This window comes from Conger conger, chromosome 11 (genome assembly GCF_963514075.1).
Source record: "Conger conger chromosome 11, fConCon1.1, whole genome shotgun sequence".
Classification (NCBI taxonomy): domain Eukaryota; kingdom Metazoa; phylum Chordata; class Actinopteri; order Anguilliformes; family Congridae; genus Conger; species Conger conger.
In genome coordinates this window covers 40,456,267-40,477,397 of record NC_083770.1, presented here as the reverse complement: position 1 = coordinate 40,477,397, position 21,131 = coordinate 40,456,267, and the positions used below count along the sequence as shown (strand labels likewise).

General features: G+C 46.9%; 3 protein-coding genes across 5 annotated transcripts in view; 1 reads left to right on the top strand and 2 right to left on the bottom strand.

Moving 5' to 3' along the window:
- Positions 1-323: 323 nt before the first annotated feature.
- Positions 324-9,305, bottom strand: enkd1 (enkurin domain containing 1). Of its 3 annotated transcripts, XM_061261453.1 has the most exons (9): positions 9,167-9,305; positions 6,936-7,037; positions 5,717-5,803; positions 5,276-5,500; positions 4,657-4,829; positions 3,931-4,059; positions 3,284-3,432; positions 2,486-2,622; positions 324-1,975 (listed from the first exon to the last, which is right to left on the bottom strand). In XM_061261453.1, exons 3-9 carry the CDS (start codon positions 5,799-5,801, stop codon positions 1,815-1,817), a joined length of 1,059 nt encoding a protein of 352 aa, XP_061117437.1. In that variant the 5' UTR covers positions 5,802-5,803; positions 6,936-7,037; positions 9,167-9,305; the 3' UTR covers positions 324-1,814. The 3 variants fall into 3 exon arrangements, with proteins under 3 accessions (XP_061117437.1, XP_061117438.1, XP_061117436.1); XM_061261454.1 differs by lacking the exons at positions 6,936-7,037; positions 9,167-9,305 and adding an exon at positions 6,431-6,510; XM_061261452.1 differs by lacking the exons at positions 6,936-7,037; positions 9,167-9,305 and adding an exon at positions 6,329-6,509.
- On the top strand, positions 7,231-19,226 carry vdac3 (voltage-dependent anion channel 3). The gene is made up of 9 exons (XM_061261455.1): positions 7,231-7,343; positions 12,575-12,646; positions 13,547-13,596; positions 14,748-14,900; positions 15,126-15,178; positions 15,557-15,784; positions 16,955-17,105; positions 17,657-17,714; positions 18,494-19,226. Exons 2-9 carry the CDS (start codon positions 12,580-12,582, stop codon positions 18,583-18,585), a joined length of 852 nt encoding a protein of 283 aa, XP_061117439.1. The 5' UTR covers positions 7,231-7,343; positions 12,575-12,579; the 3' UTR covers positions 18,586-19,226.
- A 721-nt stretch (positions 19,227-19,947) lies between these two features.
- The window catches only part of ikbkb (inhibitor of nuclear factor kappa B kinase subunit beta), a 29,092-nt gene continuing 27,908 nt past the window's right edge, over positions 19,948-21,131 (bottom strand). Inside the window, exons 21-22 of the mRNA XM_061261451.1 lie at positions 20,924-21,023; positions 19,948-20,671 (exon numbers count right to left, since the gene is read on the bottom strand). Of these exons, the coding sequence (XP_061117435.1) occupies positions 20,627-20,671; positions 20,924-21,023 (145 nt within the window). The 3' untranslated portion in view covers positions 19,948-20,626. The remainder of the gene's footprint in view (positions 20,672-20,923; positions 21,024-21,131) is intronic.

Sequence of the window (21,131 nt, the reverse complement as noted above, 5' to 3'; positions counted from 1 at the left end):
GTAAACGCAATGGCGTAACACATGACGTTACACGCAATTAACTGAAATGTAGTTCGAAATGTCTGGAGGGTTCATTATTGCGTTTTCCTATAAGAAAATATGAAATTACTTCATATCGCATATTGTAGTCACACTTTGGCGTTTTATTTTCGCTGCATATTGCTGTATATGAACTTCTTCTTGTACACTGCACTGTCACTATGCTACACTGGGGAAATTGCAGGTGACTTCAAGGAAATTATTTTATTTAGGAGTAATATTCGCAGGATAAACAGGAAAAACAAATCACGTTTAAAATAGTACAATAAACACACAAGGCTACCTTATAGCAATTGAAATCATTCTTGAAGGTTTATTGAAATTGGAAATAAATTATGATGAAAAATATACTTACACCAATATTCCTTCAAAAACTGAAACGTTGGGTAAAGACTCAACAGGCAATATATTCCTTGTGGTAATTCTTAGTGGGACACAATTTTGGAAATCTGAGACACTCCTGTGAAGTGCAATTTTATAAAAACCTTCATGAGAACTGCATTATGCCTTCATAAGCACTAAAAAAATGAAACATTAATAAATATATACAGCAAGCATCACAGACTGCCAGAGTATCACTATCCATCTGCGATGTAACATTAATTTGACCTCCATTTTGGGATTTCACAGAGAAGTCATATTAGACCTGGCTAATGACATCACACTCTGTATGTCAGATTGGTATTGTGTACAACAATCCCAGACAGTGAATATTCCTTTAAAAGTGACAACCTGGAGCTGAATACACACTTTGATTAATTTCTTTGTCATAATCCGTTTATTCCCACGTTCACCAGAAGCTCTAAAATACTCTTCATTTTATTGTAAAATCTGTACCATGTTTGTACGGTACCTGGATGATTGCATATATATGATAATGTTAATACACATATACGATGCATATCATCTGATAACGTGAATACACTAATGTACATCCAAGGACATTTCAGACAGTCAGAAAATGTGGGAAATTTGTGTTTGTAAGTATGTCATGAAAGTGCAACTACTTTTAAAAACAAAAATACATTAACTGTATTGCTGAGCTTTCTATCTGATATTTTCTGATGATACAATACCACCGTATTGTACTTGGCCACACCATCTCAAATACTCAGAAATCATAATAAATTGGGAAGTTTCATGGACAGGAATAGAGTGGAGTACCTGCTGGGTCTATAGCGTCTATGGTACTCTAGCCAAGGGAAACAACGTTTTTTTAAAGTTAACCCGGTACAAGCCTTCGCTTTCCTAGAGAATTAGCAGAGCTAACCCTGCTACACATGCAGATCTCGTTGGTCTATGGTACTGCGAACCCATGTAGATCTGGAGGGTCTATAGTCTATGGTACAGCGCACCCATGCAGATCTGGTGGGTCTATAGCATCTATGGAACACCGCACCCATATGGATGGCCAAGGTTACAGACTGCCAGTGTCCCCATGGGCTACAGCACCACCCTCAAACCCAGCCACCCAGACCACAACCTCCAAACATCCACGAAGCCCAGCGAATGGCCCATGGGTAGAGCCTCAGCGCTGGACAGAGCTGGCAGCTGTATGAAAATCAGAAGATCATATTTTAACAAGTCATTATGATGGGAGAGCATCACAGCTTCAGCCAAAAATGCCTCCTGGTTATACTGGAAGTGGGAGGAGATTTCGGTTACGTTTCTTCTGCAGGTAAACATTGACTGCAGTGTTTTCTCTACGTGCTCAGTCCAATGAAAAACCTCACACGCGGGATAGCAGAGTGAGGACAACAGTCCGTTTGGGGCTGTTAGGAATCGATCTTGATGTAGACCCTGTCCCTGGAGAAGATCTTGATGGCCTCCTCCACCTCGGACAGCTTGCGGTCCAGCTGAGTTCTGCGTGTGCGGACACTCAGGGTGTCGACTCGGACAGGGAGAGAGAGAAGGTCCTTCACCAGAGACTGCTGGGCTGCAGAGGAGGAGGTTTCATCACTTATACAGAAACTATAAAGAATACAAACTACTTACTGATCAAAAGGTCCAGCAAGGAAGTCAGTCATGATTAGAGTCAGTCAGTCAAGTTAAGAGTTTAAAGAAGGAGTACTGTCTTCATGCTACTGAAATGGGTGGGGTTTGAACATGGCCTATGGTCTTTAAAGGCCCACACACATATTTTTAGGTGTTTTTGAGCTTTCCATATCATAATGGAGCTTTCGATTTGTGTTCCATTCTAGTAAACAATTGCAATTTTGGTAGAAAATTGATGTCAAAATGAATGTCAACACAGAGAGCTGACCACAGGAGGCGGAGGGGGAGGGGGAATTGGGCTCTGGGGGCATGGTTACGGACTTCTCAAAAAACCAACGTCACTGCGTTTTGTGGGCGGTTTAGATACTACAACCAGGAAGAGAACGCTGATGTGTGTGGCCGATTAAGAGACTGAAAGCAGTGGGCTAAGAGTGATGTGAAGATGGCGTACTGTCTTTCAGAGACTCCAGCGTCTCCAACCTCTCCTGCTCGGACATGAGGGTGTGTCCGGGCGGGATGGAGGGATCAGGCGTGTTCCTCCTCTTGTCCTCTGCCTCACGACGCCACTGTTCTTTCCTCTCCTCCAGACTGCAGAGAGGGAGACAGAGAGTGTGATGGAGATTTCTCATTTCTGCGGCATTAGGATGCACCTTGACCCACACTGGCACAAGCCCTTTCACCTCAAAGCTGGAGTAAATGGGTTCACTCCCCTTTACTCTGTAGAGTCTGTGCCAGTCCTCTGTTAAAAGCGTTATACAAATAAAATTGAATTGAATTAAATGGAATATTTGGGAACACCTGTGTTAGAGTACCGTGATTGGCTGACCCCTATTTTGGAAGTACGGTGTTAGGGTTCAGTGATTGGCTGAGCTCTATTGGGTACTGCAGTGCAGGGTGTGGTAATTGGCTGAACTCTATTGGGTACTGCTGTGTAGGTGTGGTGATTGGGTGAGCTCTTTGGGTACTGCAGTGTAGGGTGTGGTGATTGGGTGAGCTCTTTGGGTACTGCAGTGTAGGGTGTGGTGATTGGGTGAGCTCTTTGGGTACTGCAGTGTCAGGTGTGGTGATTGGCTGAACTCTATTGGGTACTGCAGTGTCAGGTATGGTGATTGGCTGAACTCTATTGGGTTCTGCAGTGTCAGGTGTGGTGATTGGCTGAACTCTATTGGGTACTGCAGTGTAGGGTGTGGTGATTGGCTGAGCTCTCAGGGTACTGCAGTGCAGGGTGTGGTTATTGGGTGTCACTCACTATTGTGGCACACGGCCCTTCTGTGACGAGGTGGGCGGAGCTTGTTTGGGGGACAGGTTCTGCAGCGACTGCGAGCGGCGTAGAACAGTCTTTCCTGCAGAACGGGCGTTGTAGCTGACAAAGTCCACAGCTCTGCCCTGCACCCACATCTGCACAACACAACACAACATTACTCAACACAGCCCTGCACAACACAACAACATAACATTACTCAACACAGCCCTGCCCAACACAACAACATAACATTACTCAGCACAGCACACAGCTCTGCCCTGCACCCACATCTGCCCAACACAACAACATAACATTACTCAACATGGCACACAGCTCTGCCCTGTACCCACATCTGCACAGTGGCAGCACCAACATGACTCAACACGTCAACACAACATGTCAGCAACAACATTACTGAACACAACAACATTAACACCAACATTACTGAATACAGCAGACAGCCTCATCTACAAAAGCTTCACAGCAGCACACGCGGGTGTTTGCACTCACACACAGCTGCTGTGGTACAACAGAAACATATGCCTGTACTGCAGTGTGAAGAACCTGGGGTTAATCTGTAATGTTCAAACTCGCTGATGGCATAAGAAACATCACATATTTAATTCCAGAAGTGTCACTCATACAAGGCTGACCTCAGAGTGGGGGGAGGAGCTTGTGTTAGGGGAGGGGCTGGTGCGTGGGCGGGGCAGACTGGCAGATCCGGAGCGGGAATGTCCTTTCAGGAAATTCTGGCATTCCGGCTTCTTGGGGGGACTGGTCTCCTGGGAGAGGGGGAGAGAAGGAAAACACAGACTGGAATTACAGAAAACTACATTACTAGACCATTACTACCATACATATGTAGATGAATGTGTGTATTTGTTTTCATGTGAAATTCTGTCAATGACAGCACAGTTAAATGCAGAATTCTGTCTTTGAAAATTCAGATAGAGCACCATCTACTGGACGATAATGGAAGTTGCAGCATTAGGACATCTACATTTTATTTAATTTTATTTAAATATTTAAAGTCGCAGAATATACCAGCTAAACCATAGCTTGATTCATTATGACCAAGTATGCAAAAATGTTTTTTTTCCTTTTTATATAAAGTGGGCTTTTCTATGTTTACAACTGGGTCAAATAATTCAAGTGCATATGACAATAAATAGGCCTGACCCTCCTCTCCTACTTGTTATTTAGCTGATGCTTTTATTCAAAGTTGAGTAGATTAAGCAGGGGCCAATCCCCCCTGGAGCAATATGGGGTTAAGGGCCTTGCTCAGGGGCCCAACAGCTGTGTGGATCTTATTGTGGCTACACCAGTCATGTACCTTAGCCACTAGGCTACAGGCTGCCCCCTGTCGAGCTGCCCCTCACCTGCAGATGGGTCATCACTTTGGACGCTACATCCTGGTACTTGGGCGAGGTCCAGAGGGCCTTGACAGGAACAGGACGGCTGCGCTCCCTCTCCGCTTCCTGTTCCCGGCACCGCCTCTGGATTTCCCGGAGCCTCCGCACATTCTCCTTCCCATAATCCCGCACATGCTGCTCTGAGACACCATAGAGAGCAGGTAAAACTCTGGTCTGGGGGCACTGTGCACTATGGGCTCTGTACACAGGGGAGCTGCCCATGATCCTGTATATGGTGGCAGAATATGGATGACAGCATATAGGAACACACCTGAACAATGTAAACGTTGTCTTTAGCATTCTTATACACTTTGTTGTACGCCGCTTTGGATAAGAGCGTCTGCCAAAAGCCTGGACTGTAACGTAGCAGATATTCATATACCCTCAAAGCTACAACTCACACAAAATGTAATGATGCTTATTAATGAGGTGCAGGGCCGGTTCTAAACTATTGGAGGGTCGAGGCCAAATTTTCTTTGGTGGCCCCCTTTTGAGTTATGTCCTACACAGGCACAGGGGGGTTTGCAATTTGCAGACCTACTCTGATGTGGTGTGTTTATTAATGAAGAATGAGGTGTGCCCTTACTGAGTCTAGGAGGGCTGGGGTTTAGAGAGACGCCCTCCAGCGAGAGTAGAGACCCCACCACCCCTTTGCGACCCCTCTCCAGGATGTGGGTGGCATTGGAGCCGATCCGAGGGGGAGGTGCAGGTCGTGCGCTGTAGCACCCCGGATGCAGTGTGGGATCTGGGGCTAAAGGACCCAACAACAAGGCTGCTTTCGCCTCGGCGTTCCCCTCCAAACGCCCTCTGGCTGCGGAGAGAACACGAGACGGGGACAGCGACGAGGACGAACGTAATTAAAGGGATTAAAGGTGCTTCCTATCGACAATGGTACAGTTATTCCAGAATCGTAAATTACCAATATGTAGTCTATGTACATATTAAATTGTGATCCGGGAATAAAAAATTGTATTACACGACTGAATTTTATCCTAAATTTAGCTTGGCAGGACGAAGGCTACATTACCGGAGGCAGGTCGTCTATAATACTCGGGGAAAAGTGTGGGATCCGGGGGGATGGGTCCAGATATCATAGAGGGACCTTCACACATTACTGCAACATAATAGGCCAGACCAAACAGTAATAATGAAAAACCCTTAGGCCATTTATCTACTTGTAGTTCATGAACAAACCATGACCTAGCTAGCAAAACATACGTTGTTTTAATATACATTATAATTTATAACGACAGTTAGAACTAGGTGTCACATCTTATCACATTTATTTCAGACTAATTAAATATAAAACTAAAATAAATATTTTGAAAACCATATAGTTAGCTATAGATAGAGTACTTGTGAATTACCGATGCTAGTCAACGATGGTTAGATACTTCATAGCTGACAACCCTATGCCACTTTATTAAAATACTGAATCAATTCCCGCCGGACTGAATAAACAATTGTATTATTGGCACACACAATAATTGCTACGCAGAGCTAGGACTTGCCATTCACTAGCAATGACAACCTTGCTAAAATGCCATGCCACCAAAATAAGCATTAGCGAGCCAGGTTTAGCAACAAGTTACATAACGCCAGCTTATTACTAGCTATCAAGCAGTTAACGTTAGCCTACCTAGTCTAGTTGTAAATAGCCAGGTGCAATCGTCGGTGAAGTCAACGGCACCAATATGTGAGGAAGTTCAATGGGAACACAGCAGCACTATACGATACATACCTTTTGTATAACGTCTACGTTAGTAACTAAATTAAAACCACAAACAGGAGCTTAACACGAACCGATCACCCCGATTAACACGCACAATGATGACGTTCATGTTTCCACAAGCTACACGCGTCACCATAGCAACCCTGGTTAGCAGCGCGCCCCCTTTCGGCACGCTGCTGTAAAAAGGCGCTCCATGGAAATTAACTGGCGGTAAAATAGCAACACAATGAAATAAATATTCTACGAATACCAATTGTTACCAGATATTTTATTTTTTATACAGAAGCATGCTACATTTTCGAGTGCAAGTGATTTTGTAGTGAATACTAATTTCAACATGCATCATGCAACATGCATGCAACATGCATGCATTCAGTGCTTTGTTCTGATTTTTTTTCCAGACTCTATATTTAGCTGGAATATTTTCTGTTAAACATTAGACATAATCTGGTAGCCACATAGTGTTAAGGCTCATGTGACGTATTAGAAAACACTGTAATGTTTTTGTTATTACCTGCCTAGCCGTACAGAAAATGAATTCCTTTCGGATACTTGGGCGTTTTCTATGGGATACTTGGGCGAGGGGTAGGTTCTCCTGGTTAAATTATTGTGTCCTCTGCAAGCAATGGTGTTCGTTAGCATGTAACAATATGTAACATCAACAAAATTTCACAAAGAAGTAAACATTTTTTAATAACCTGATTTGATCAAACAACGAAAAACGTCAAGATTATTCGAGAAGTACGATATGATATATTACACCAACATCACCAATAACAATTATACAACAGCTGCCACTCTCCCCGCCCCCCACGGCGAGGATTGCGCCTGCGCATTGCACACCCCTCTCTCCTTCACCGTGCCCTAGCGCTCCAGTACGACCCGAAGCACCGTGCTGCCTAGTGCTGCTCACAACGAAACGGTAAGAACTGCGCGATTACGTTGTGGGAACTGGGAATGTTTTTGGTGTGTAACATGTAATTTCCAGTTGGGTTGCCGTGCTTTTCTTTCATTCGTGTCAGCTATAGCTATAGCCCAAGCGCCAGCATACACTGCTCAGTTAGCTAGCCAGCGCAGTATACGAGGGCCTTGCTTCCCAATCTCAATACCAAGATCATTGGCACTGACTGTATAGGCGAGGCCGGATATGAACGAATCCACCCGCATATATATTTTAAACCGTCTTCCCATGTCTCGAAAGCCGTTGAAAGTAGGGTGATGAAATGTTGTCAGACTTTTGGATGTTAATGTTAATAGCTAGCCATCTTGCGAACTTACTTGTACTATGGTTGTATTGTGTTGGCTCCTCGTGTGTCAGGATGGGAATTCCGAAAGGAAACGTTGGGTATATTGCAGCACTATAACTGAATTTCCGTATGGCGTATTTTACTTTTTAAAATACATTTATTTGGCTATCAGGGGAAAGGCTCATTAAGGAACGGGAAGAACAGACCCAACTGCAAAATGAAGATGATCTCGGGATTGCTTGCGGTTTTACTTTCACTATATGTCATGATAGCTTATCTCCCAACCGCCCGGTTTAACTTGTATCCTGATATCGTATTACCAAGTGGGGTTTTAAGTAATATAGGGAAATAATCGTGTCAGTATGACGACAGTAATAAGCTGACAGATTTTTCTCACGGCACATTGTCTGATGTAACGGCCACGGAATCCGTTTCCATTGTGTGAAGAACCAAAGCGAAGGTGATGTGACGGATGGTCAATTGTAGTAATGCTCACAGCTCTGCAAGGTTGTTCAATAACAATAAGATGTTAAGCCCAAAAAAGTTAAACGTTGCTATTCCAAGCAGTAGGCTTTATTCGTTTAAAATGCATTGTAGCTCGTTTGTATTACATTATTTGACGCTTGGCTCGGTGTGTGATATTATTCTGTCAGAGCACATGCTCTGAACGTGAGAGCTTTGGAAGGTATTCGAATCTGGAGAGATTCTGGAAAAAATAGCTTGGCTATTTAATTCAGTTAAATACTGAATTTAAATGAGTGTAAAAGACCCACGTGACAAACAGACCACTCAATTAATAGTATCCATGTATCTCCTTACTAATACATTAAGTGGCTATGCTGCTGTATCTAATGTAGTGCAAGCAAACTTCGCATTGCATTATATTCTTTTGAAATACGTGTTTGAAGTGGTAGCATAGCGCATTAAATGCCGTGTATGTATTCCTTAAAGGTGCATGACTGACTGAGATGGATATTGTTTCTATTGATTGTGGCCGCTAGTATTGCATCTATCTACACACGTAGCAGGTATTGCCCGTTATTACAATTGAGGATATTCACATGTTATTATATCTATTTTTTTTATAGAAGGCATGCAGTGTCTTTATGTACCCGTCGTAAGTAACCTTACAGTATTGTGAAATTATGGCGCATATAATTCCACGTTGAGTATGCCACACTGTATTAGTCACGCCACCGCAGATAGTCTTGGCACATTCCTGAGGTGCAACTCTGTTGCACACGCCCTTATCTAACCGACACATTGCTTATCACATTCATTTGAATGTCTTAAGCTATTATCATAACCACAACTGAACTGGCACTGTTCGTAGTTTTCCGCCCTCTAGTGGTTAAGTGTCTTTACTGCAGGGCAGAGTGACACAGCGAGTAGCCGTGCCCTTTTCTTGGGCTTCCTCCGTACAGAAAACCGAACCCGTTGTAGCATTAGCGCTACTGCTAGCCTTTATGTTGGCGTTCTCAGTATAGCGTCTTCTCACCCGAAGCAGATGGTTTGCTCTTTGTTAACCTCGACATCAAAATGGTGGGATGACCAATGTCACACAGACCAATGCCTGCGCTGTCCTGTCATGCATGGATGAAGCTCTTTGAGTTGGATTCAGATTGGGTTTGCTGTAGGTTGTAGCTCCCATGTGTCCTCAGATGGAGTGACTCGATCAGTGCTGTATCCCCCACAGTCTGTTTCGCGTGCAGGGGTCAACCAGTGCAGGGGTGTTTGTTACCGAGTTGTGTCTGATGTCAGATTTGGGGGATTGGGGGTTGGGGATTGGAGGGGGGTGGGCGTAGAAGGGGAACTCATTCAGGTTTGGGAAAACAACGTATTTCATAAGTCTCAGGTCACATGAAGCTCAGTGTCAGATTCACTGGGTCTAATAATAGAGTTGAGTCCCCGGGGGTTCAGTGGGGGGGTGGGCTGACACAGGCAAATTCAGGACGCCCCCTCCATTCCCCTGCTCCCCCAGGGCAGCCCGTAACGTTCCCTCAACGTTGTGACAATGCTGCTGTCTCAGCGCTGAGCTGTGTTTAGTGCAGCAGTATCTCTTAAAGGCACAGTGCAGGGTTTTTTACCTGGAATATTATAAAGTAACCCAGTTCAGTCATATCTGCAATGCACTGGCAATCTCTGTCTTTGCGCAAGTTTGCTGTAGTTGTTTTTGTAAATTGTGTGTGGGGCAATGCTCTGGGTCTGGGATACTTAATGAGTTCAAGCTCTTATCTAGGACCAGTTTAACCTTTCAGCGCAGAGTGGATAGGAAAAATAATAATATGGAGAGGGAAAAAACTGATCCTAGATCAGCACTGAGACGGTGAATACCAGAGATTGGAATCTGGTGACACTCATTAACGCCATGGGAACGTAACCTGTAGTTCACTTCTGAAGGACAGCAGGCCTGTAAATGTGGGTAACATGGTTATCCTTTTACCAGAGATTCTGATCATGTGACCAGCACAGAGCGATGCGATTGGCTGGACCTGTAGCGTGCAGGAGATCCGTGATCTGCTGTGAATTATGATCAGTGGCTTTGAGGTAGATTTGTTGACTCAGACTGGCTCTGAAATCCGACTTCACGGAGCTGATGTTCTGATTAAACCTCATAGTTAATCCGAACGTGAACTGAACATTTACACGCTTCGGTTGTGAGCGATGGATATAATGTGGCCTGCTTTAATACAAAAATAAATAAAAAATGAATAGGCAAAAGAAACCTTATATTATTGGGGGGACATGAAGCACAGGGGAGACCTAAATAAGAAGGGTATAAATATTCTGTGAGCAAGTTGGCAGAAAAGAAAGATAAAGAAGGAAAGAGAGAGAGAACAAAGAAAGCAGCTGGACTGTGGGAAGGGGGGCGGGGTTAGCAGGGAGGAGATGGGGAGGGGTTAGGGTTAATGGGAGTGGGGGTGCTAGGATCCGACCTCATGAGACAGAACAGACCCTGCTCGGCAGAAAGTCACCTTCATACACACGCCCCCCGCACGCACACACACATACACACGCTCCTCACACACTGATTACACTAAAGTCCAAAAACACTGATAGTGCGAAAGGCCCCTCGCACAGTGAAATGGGGAAACTCGCCTCGCTCACAGCTAAACCCCCACCTGGGTTATCTGCGGCGGCCATTTTGTGCCAAGACCCTTACTGCATGCTGAGGCAGCCGTAGTCAGGAGAGTGGAGTTCCAGGGCTGATGTAGGAAATGGCTTCTGGCAGGAGCTCGTTGAGGACTAGGACCGTGAGTGTAATCGTCATCGCTAGTGAAGCATGTTAGCAGTGTCACTGTTTTAATCGATCACTTCATGACAAGCTGAAACGGAAGTCCGAGCAGGTCTAGCTTCTGTGATATGCTGTATATTCAAGTGAATCTAATCTTCAGGGAGTGTTTTTGAAGGGCTGGGAGTCGGTTTGACTGACGCTAAATGAGGAGGGGGAAGCAGAGCTGTAGCCTATGGCTCTGGGGAGAATGCGTGCTGCACGAAATACACTGGTACATGATGACAAAATCTCAGTTCAAACTGTTTTTCAGGAAGTGGATGGGAGGGGAAAAAGGTTCAGTGTGAAAATACAGAAGTATCACAATTGTATTAATTTCATGGAATATATAGTTTAAAACGTGTTTGTATGGTTATGAAGCATTTACTAAATGGAGGGGGAAAAAAAGTTCATTTTGATTTCAGCGTGACTAAGCGCATAGAGACAGCAGAACCAGCCCAACCCCAGCAGACCCTGTGGCTCTCCAGGACCAGCGTGGGGTTCCATCTGGCAGTGCAGAAACATGCATGCACATGAGGACAAGGTTGTGTTGGCAAGTGTCTGGCCAGACTGAAATATGAGACGCAGTTTTATGATCACCGATTATAGATGCTTCATCTAGCAGGGTACCAACAAAGTAAACACTGCTCCTCACAACAGCCAATCAGGGAAGCCCAACCCATCCTCTTGGCCAATCCGAGCTGAGTAGCAGTGAAAGCTAGTGGGCTTAGCGCTTGGGCCGTGTTTCTGTAAACAGTGGGACTGGTGTAGTGGCAAAAAGAGTCTGCTTGTGTATGCTGCAATCATGTCTCGCTGAAGCCAAGTGGGTGAATACAGTTCTGCTGTGTCATAGCTGTGGGCAGGACTGGGAGGTTAGTCACAATAGTGTGGAAACCTCTAAATAAAATGTGCCAACCCTCCGAGTAATGATGGAATTTTCAGCAGTGTATGAGCCAATCACCTTTAGCCTGGCCTACTTTTCCAGTCTATATCTGGCTGTTGACTAAGGGAGCTCGGATTGGCTGAGAGCGTGGGTTGGGTTTCCCTGATTGGCTGTTGTGACGAGCAGTGTTTACTTTGTTGGTAAGCTGCTAGAGGAAGCATCTCAAATCGGTGACCGTAAAAAACTGCGTCTCGTTTTTCAGTCTGGCCAGACGCTGCACAACACAACCTTGTCCTCATGCGCACGCATGTTTCCACTCTGCCAGATGGAACAGGGGTCCCCAGCGCTGGTCCTGGAGAGCCGCAGGGTCTGCTGGGGTCGCGCTGGTTCTGCCGATTCTCATGACCCAGGGCTCACTTCAGTCCCTTCTCTTTCACCACCTTCCTTTCCTTGCTAATATTCTTGCTCCTAGCTCCACCCATTGGGGGGGGGGAAGGGAAGCGAGAAAAAGGTGAAGACGGGGGAACAAGAATGTAATTTAGGCAAATAGAATGTCCTCGCTCTTTCAAACGTCAGTTCAAAGCCAGTTATAGATGGGGAGAGGTGCATCCACAGGTCGATCTTTGCCAAAAAAAAAAAAAACTTCTTCAAAGGATGTGTTCGTGTTTTCTTGCTCAGGAAGAGTGGCCAATCAGAGAAGTGTTGCACTAACTTGTTGCACTAACCCCGCCCCTTTTCCTGTCCCCTCTCAGACGCCATGGCTGTTCCTCCCGCGTATGCTGACCTGGGCAAGTCTGCCAAAGACATCTTTGCCAAGGGCTACGGTAGGGCTCACACTCGCACACACATGCTCGCTCACGCACACACACACACGCACACGCATGCACACTCGTCTGGACATGTTTATCCGCAGGAGCCAGTGAAGCTGGCACGGGCCTTCCTGCCCTGCAGTCTCACAGCCCATCAGCCTGAGTCACTGAGAGAACCCTCTGCCAGCAGAGTTTCTCATAAACAAGGGAAAACTGGAAAAATGCTCAGGCGCACGCACGCACGCAAGCACGCACGCACGCACGCACACATGTACAGACACGCACATGCATGCGTACAGATGCGCGCACGCACGCGCACGCACAGGATGCTGTTACGCTGCTGCTGTGGAGAGATTCAGAGTGAGGGCTGGGTGTTCAGTTGACTGGGGGAGGGGTCAGTGGGGGCATTAAGAGCTCCTGCATATTTCATGAGTTTGCTTCCCCCCCATCCCCCCGGAGCCATACATCTGCATTTAGAGCAAATCACTTCCCCTGGACGGCTTGTCAGTGACCTATTGACCCATGACCCTAAGTGTGGGGGAGTCCCATTTTCAGGGAAGAGTGTGTGCCTGGTGCAGATGCTCTTTGCTGGAGCATATGTCATTGTGTTGTATAGAATTAATTATCCCACTTCCTACTGAGCTGTTCAAAATCACCGTCATTAATATCCCTCAACCGATATACTTTACATTGTTCCAGATTCTACACCTTGTCATAAACTCTAATACAGCACAGGTAGCTCCTGCTTGGTAACATATAAGTGTCCTGTTTTTACAAAAAACAGTCTTGAGATTTGACTACACTGGTCGTTGACTGATATTGATCCTGTGTCCTGTGACAGATAAACACTTCTGAACAATCATCTCAATGCTTCTATTACTGCAAACCTCTCCTCTCCACCCCCCTCTCTTCCAGGTTTCGGGACCGTGAAGATCGATCTGAAGACAAAGTCCCAGAGTGGAGTTGTGAGTGTCGGCACGTCCTGTAGCTCTGTGTGCGAGTCGCTCTCCCTCCCCTCTGCTGATCAGTCTGTTGGCTCGGACATTGATCTATTGATCTGCTGTCCACTGGCTGCCTATGCCCCCTTCTGTCTGCAAGCTGTTACTGTTAGCCAGTGTTAGCGCTCGCCACCTCTCGGCTCCAGCTGTTGCTGTTAGCCACTGTTAGCGCTCGCTACCTCTCGGCTCCAGCTGTTAATGTTAGCCTGCGTTAGTGCTCACTATCTCTCTGCTCCAGCTGTTGATGTTAGCCAGTGTTAGCACTCTCTTTGCTCCAGCTGTTACTGTTAGCCAGTGTTAGCGCTTGCTGCCTCTCTGCACCAGCTGTTAATGTTAGCCTGCTTTAGTGCTCACTCTCTCTCTGCTCCAGCTGTTGATGTTAGCCAGTGTTAGCACTCGTTTTGCTCCAGCTGTTAATGTTAACCAGCGTTAGCGCTCGCTCTGCTCCAGCAGTTAATGTTAGCCAGTGTTAGCGCTCGCTACCTCTCTGCACCAGAAGACTGGCCTGCAGGTCATTTATCACCGTATTGTCCAAAAATCCATGATTTGAAATGGTGAAAAAAAAAATTCTAAGCATATAGTAACTGAACTGTAGGGCACTCCTATTTTAACACTCATGCGCTATCCTTATGAACTCTTATTGTGTGCGGGAGCGTGTGAACATGGGGTTGCTTGTGTGCGTGCGTCCTGTATTCCAGCTCTAACTGATCTTCTCTGTTTCCTCCCTGCTGCCTGTGTGGACGCTCTCAGATGGTAAGAGTGTGTGCGCGTGCGTGGCTCTACACACCAGGGCCTCAGTGTTAGCGTAGCTGTCGCTTCAGGGTCAGGGTTCGCTGACAGATCTTCTATTCTGCCTGACCTCTTCTTCCCTCCTTCATTCCCTCTCTACCTTTCTCCCGATTTCATTCACGATTTCATTGTCATTGATTCCTTTTTCCCCCTCTCCCTCCCTCTGTCTCGCTTCCGTTCTTCCTGACCTTTATTTCTCTCCTTTGTTCCCTCTCCATTTCTCCCTCTCTCTTTTATTCACTTACATACTCTCATTCTCTCTCTCTCTCTCTCTCTCTCTCTCTCTCTCTCTCTCTCTCTCTCTCTCTCTCTCTCCCCCCCTCTCTCAGGAGTTTAACACCTCTGGCTCCAGTAACACGGACACAGGGAAAGCTGGAGGTAACCTGGAGACCAAGTACAAGGCGAAGGACCTGGGCCTGAGTTTCAGTCAGAAGTGGAACACTGACAACACCCTGACCTCTGAGATCACCCTGGAGGACCAGGTGAGTCGCCGCTGCCCTGCCCGGCAACACCATGGCAACCAAAATCGCCATCAGCCTTACTAGCTCAAACTCCTGGTTGGGTCTGATTGGCAGTTGCCTCCCGGTTTAATGAGATGGTCACAATCGGTGCATTTAGTGTGGCTCACTGTTCTGTTTGAGCAGAAGTTGGGCAGAATTGGTGTTGAAACCATAGCAGTAGCTAATGTTCTCTGTTTCTCTCTACAGTTGGCTCAGGGGCTGAAGCTGACCTTTGACACATCATTTGTACCAAACACGGGGTAAAGCTCCTATGCACTGTTGAACACGCACTAACTCATTTGAATACACACACTCACACTCAAATTCATAATGCTTTATTGCCATAAAATACATTTATGCCAAATACAGGGCAAATATTGCCAAAGCATACACATAGAAATAGGAGTACATTAGAATACAATAAACAGCCACTCATTTAAATACACACACGCTCTCCCTTTTACATTCAACACTTTTTCCTTCCCTTCAGTCCTCTGTAAAACGACTTTGGGACAGCCTTCTGTGGAAAAGCGCTATAGTAATAAAGTGTAAATTAGGTGAACGTACTGAATCATTCCTCTGCACCGAGTGCACTCCATGCTGGCGTCCTCGGGATCGTAATGCCGCTCCCGTTTCAGGAAGAAGAGCGGGAAGTTGAAGACCGGCTACAAGCGCGACTACATCAACCTGGGCTGCGACGTGGACTTCGACTTCGCCGGGCCGACCGTGCACGCGGCGGCGGTCCTGGGCTACGAGGGCTGGCTGGCCGGGTACCAGATGGCCTTCGACACCTCCAAGTCCAAACTGGCCCAGAACAACTTCTCCCTGGGCTACAAGGCCGGGGACTTCCAGCTGCACACCAACGTGTGAGTACATGTGCTGTGACTGACTGGGCGCGCTCAGTGGGGCTGTGACTGACTGGGCTCGCTCAGTGGCTCTGTGACTGACTGACTGGGCGCGCTCAGTGGGGCTGTGACTGACTGACTGGGCACACTCGGTGGGGCTGTGACTGACTGACTGGGCGCGCTCAGTGGCTCTGTGACTGACTGGGCGCGCTCAGTGGCTCTGTGACTGACTGACTGGGCACACTCGGTGGGGCTGTGACTGACTGACTGGGCGCGCTCAGTGGGGCTGTGACTGACTGGGCTCGCTCAGTGGCTCTGTGACTGACTGACTGGGCGCGCTCAGTGGCTCTGTGACTGACTGACTGGGCGCGCTCAGTGGGGCTGTGACTGACTGACTGGGCGCGCTCAGTGGGGCTGTGACTGACTGACTGGGCGCGCTCAGTGGCTCTGTGACTGACTGACTGGGCACACTCGGTGGGGCTGTGACTGACTGACTGGGCGCGCTCAGTGGGGCTGTGACTGACTGACTGGGCGCGCTCAGTGGCTCTGTGACTGACTGACTGGGCGCGCTCAGTGGCTCTGTGACTGACTGACTGGGCGCTCTCAGTGGTGCTGTGACTGACTGACTGGGCTCGCTCAGTGGGGCTGTGACTGACTGACTGGGCGCGCTCAGTGGGGCTGTGACTGACTGACTGGGCGCGCTCAGTGGGGCTGTGACTGACTGGGCTCGCTCAGTGGCTCTGTGACTGACTGACTGGGCGCTCAGTGGCTCTGTGACTGACTGACTGGGCGCGCTCAGTGGGGCTGTGACTGACTGACTGGGCGCGCTCAGTGGCTCTGTGACTGACTGACTGGGCGCTCAGTGGCTCTGTGACTGACTGACTGGGCGCGCTCAGTGGGGCTGTGACTGACTGACTGGGCGCGCTCAGTGGGGCTGTGACTGACTGACTGGGCGCGCTCAGTGGCTCTGTGACTGACTGACTGGGCGCGCTCAGTGGCTCTGTGACTGACTGAGTGGGCGCTCTCAGTGGTGCTGTGACTGACTGACTGGGCTCGCTCAGTGGCTCTGTGACTGACTGACTGGGCACGCTCAGTGGGGCTGTGACTGACTGACTGGGCGCGCTCAGTGGGGCTGTGACTGACTGACTGGGCGCTCAGTGGCTCTGTGACTGACGATCGATGGTGTTTCAGGAACGACGGGACTGAGTTTGGCGGCTCGATCTACCAGAAGGTGAACGCGGAGCTGGAGACGGCGGTGAGCCTGGCCTGGACGGCCGGCAGCAACAACACTCGCTTCGGCATCGGAGCCAAATACCAGCTGGACAAGGACGCGTCCCTATCTGTGAGTGACAGCCCTGCCCCAGCATTCACACCACTTCAGACTTTACATGACATTACAGTTATTTAGCTGACGCTTTTATCCAAAGAGACTTACAGTAGATTAGACTAAGCAGGGGACCACCCCCCCTGGAGCAATGTGGGGTTAAGGGCCTTGCTCAAGGGGCCAAAAGCTGTGCGGATCTAATCGTGGCTACACCAGGACTTGAACCAACAACCTTCCAAATTAACCACTAGGCTATAGGCTGCCCTGACTTTGGAAACAAACGATCACACTGCATTTTTGAAAACTTGAATGAATTGCCAAAGTGAATTTTGAAAACTGGTGAAATGGTGATTTAAAATTGTTTTCATCAAATGACCCCATCCATCTGGAGCGGTAGTGTCAGTGTTTAGCACACAGTACACAGTTTATTCAGCTTATACTGCTGGCTAAGTGCATCATCAGCCCTGAACTGACCAATGGGGTGGGATATTCAGATATTCAGCCCTGCATGTAGACCGCTGCTCCTGATTGGCTGGAATGTGTCTGACTTCCTGGTTCTTCCCCTGCAGGCCAAAGTGAACAATGCCAGTCTGGTGGGAGTGGGGTACACACAGAGCCTGAGGCCAGGTGAGTGCTGTAAACACACACACACACTCACATATTCACACTCACACACACCCACACACACACACACTCACACACACACTCACACACACACACACACACACACACACACACACACACACACACACACACACACACACAGAGCCTGAGGCCAGGTGAGCACCATTAACACACACCGGTGTTATAACACTGTTATAATTACCTGTGTGCTCTGGCAGATCTCCCGCGCTTTTTTACATTTGGATTTTTATTCCTGCTGTTGTGGTTAATGTAAGCCTAAGAGAGGTTCTTGTTTTGTTCTACGAGTTGAACTGCATCCATTAATATCGCAACCGTGAATATCAGCTGGCATGTTCTTTAAAAAAAGCAGATTGCTCACAAGTTGCTGCATTGAAACTGCACCAGCCACCACTCAAGTTTTATACCAGCGACCTTAACATTGTAGTTTCAATATAGCAAGTTGTTAGCAACTTATATTTCTAAAGCACATAACAGCTTTGAAATTCATGGTTGCAATATTAACGGATGTAATTTAACTCCTAGAACAGAACGTGAAGGCGTACATTAACCTGCAGCAGGAATCAAAATCCCCCTACGGAGGAAAAATGTGGGAAATCTACCGAGGGAACCCATGGCTCAATAATGCTAAATCTTCTGGGTTTCAGGACCACAAACTATAGGACTCTATAGCCCCCACAATTCAGAATTGCTCAACCCAGCTTTCAATCACTGTCCCGCTGCCCTCTCTCTCTCTCTCTCGCTTGCTCTCTCTCTCTCTGCAGGAGTGAAGGTCACTCTCTCCGCCCTCATCGACGGCAAGAACTTCAATGCCGGGGGCCACAAGCTTGGGCTTGGGTTCGAGCTGGAGGCGTAGAGACGAGAGGAGTGCCGGGAGAGGAAGAACCCCAACGGGAAGATCTGGGAAAACGAGTCGCCAAGTCCCAGAGTCCACTCCGAGAGAGGAAACGTACACACACCCACACACACACACACACACACACACACACACCCCCAGCACAGTTTTGGCCTTAACCCTGAAGTCCTCCGTACACCTTGATAACCTGTACTGCAACAAAACTCACAAAAACCACGAGACTCACTCTACAGGTTTCCATGCCGACTGCTCCATTCTGATGTCACTCCGTTAACACTCCCAGTCTCCCTCACCCTTGACCTGGAAATACTTCGCGTGGTTACAGGAGAAACTGTGTACAGTTTTGAGTAGATTTATTTTTAGTAGGTGAGTTGGATGGAAGGCAGAATTTCCTGAGTATGCGTAGGAGAGTGTGTCCTCTCTGTTAGGCTGGGTTGTTGCATATTTACCTGTAGGTTTGATTGTTTAATTCACATGCCTGCCCATGAGTGGCATCCATTTTGAATTGTGCAGAAGATGGAAGTCATTCTTTTTTCTTTCTTTTTTTTTTTCTGCCACTGATTTAAGCAGCATATTAATGAAGCCTGGGAGTTGTGTTGAAGTGGTGACTTGTTTTTAAATAAAAGACAACTTTAAATCAACCCTCTTCTTTTCTTATTTAAGTTTGTGTTTAAACCGACAGAAATGTAGTGGAATTCCTCATCCTCTCATGCCGGTTTGGCACTGTTCCACTTTAATTAACAGGCATTGCACACTTAAGCTCTGTACATTGCTTTCTTTTTTATTTTATTTTATTTTACTGTCATCGCAGCTCTGGTAACTTGGTAATAAATTGCTACGATCACCAGCACCTTACGTGTGTTTATTTAGCGGCTGTATCCACTCTTAATTAGCATTTTGTTCAGATCTGCGACATCCATTTTGAAGATATGAGTTGGCTCGGGAGTGGTGGCAGGGAGTCTCGGCCCACTTCCTGAATGAACCCGAGTGCTCCACCTGTACTTCCTGTGTAACACCTTTTCTCCTGTTACCCGTCACCTCCTCTACTCCCATTCTGTCCTGGAGCATGGAAACGTCTCACTCTACCTTTTCTAGCTATAATGAATGAGAGGGTTGAATTGCATGCTGGGATTCTGCAGTACTACTTGTTTTTTTGTTTTTAATTTCTCAAGCACCTTTGAGTGTTAGGACAGAAGATTATGCAAAAAAAAACATTAACCTCAAACTCATTAGGAATTCTGATTATGAAATAAAAACCTTGTTTAGACTTGAAGGCTCTGTATTGGTTGTTGAGTCTCAAACCCTGTCAGTGACATCACACGCAAGTTTAAAAGCAAGAAAATCCAGCGAGACTGCACATCGTTTTTGATTGTATTAAAAAATAAATATCAAAAGTTTTATTTCTTTTAAAAATGACATCTGGTTAAAGGAGTAACATCTTGCACACTCCTGAAATGGGATGGTATACAGAGCAGGATCATTCTACAGACGCGTCTCACTACCGAACATGGCATCATGCCTGTAGCAGCATTTATACAAATACAGGAATTACAGAGATTTCAATTGTCAAGTGATGCTGACCTATTAAGCAAGATGGCCCCTGTATTTCAGTAAAGTAGCGGTGAATGGAGATGTCTTCCAGCAGGGTTGTTTTTGAGGTTAAACCGAAAACCCAGTAGGGTCTGGTAAAGAAGATTCCTGTCTGCATCCAGGGTCCTTCCTTTGAGTGAGTGCCAGTTACTAACCGGGTAGATAGTCAGTTACAGATTGTGCAGTATTTACATATAGGCAGCTGGGGATGCTTGACATTAAAAGTGACTATTTTTTTAATCGGCAGGCACACAATACTAAATTCCTCAATTGTCTTTCAAGTCGGCCTGCGTTGTGCTTCTGTGCCAGCATGCTATGCACCGGGCTGACCACTAGGGGGTGGCAGGGCACCAGTTTTTGGTACTAGAAGTGGTACTACACCAGTTGTTGGTACGACAGGATCCTTAGGTGTGAGATGCAGGCCGGCTCAGTTAAGGGGAAACCGTCTCTATCAGGAAAGATCCTGTTCTTCAAACCACTGCAACTCCCTGAAAAACTGATACACAGAGAGGGAGGGAGAGAAAGTTTGGGATCATAAAATTACTGTCAGTTAGAATTGCCACAGATTCTAGAGACAAGATGCTCCTGTCTTTCTGAACAAGAAAGTAAGTACAGGAGGTTCCAGCTGGTAACGGAGTGTCTGGTCCTGTGTTCACTTAGTTCTATTTGCGTGTGTGTGATGTATCCGGCCAACACGTGATGATGTGTTACTCGTGTCCGTGTGTCACCGTGGTAACCGCTGCAGTACCTGCATGTCTCTCTCTGCCTCCTGTATAGCATCCTGCACCAGGGTCTGCAGACGGCTCTCAAAGACCCGGTTCTCCTCGATCACCAGCAGAGAGTCCTCTCTGAAGGACAGCCACAGTAAAGGGTGGCCACAACAAATATTGATTTAACTTCGTTTTTAACTGTTCACGGCTCTTCATAGCAATAGTTTTCATTTCATCATTTTTGAA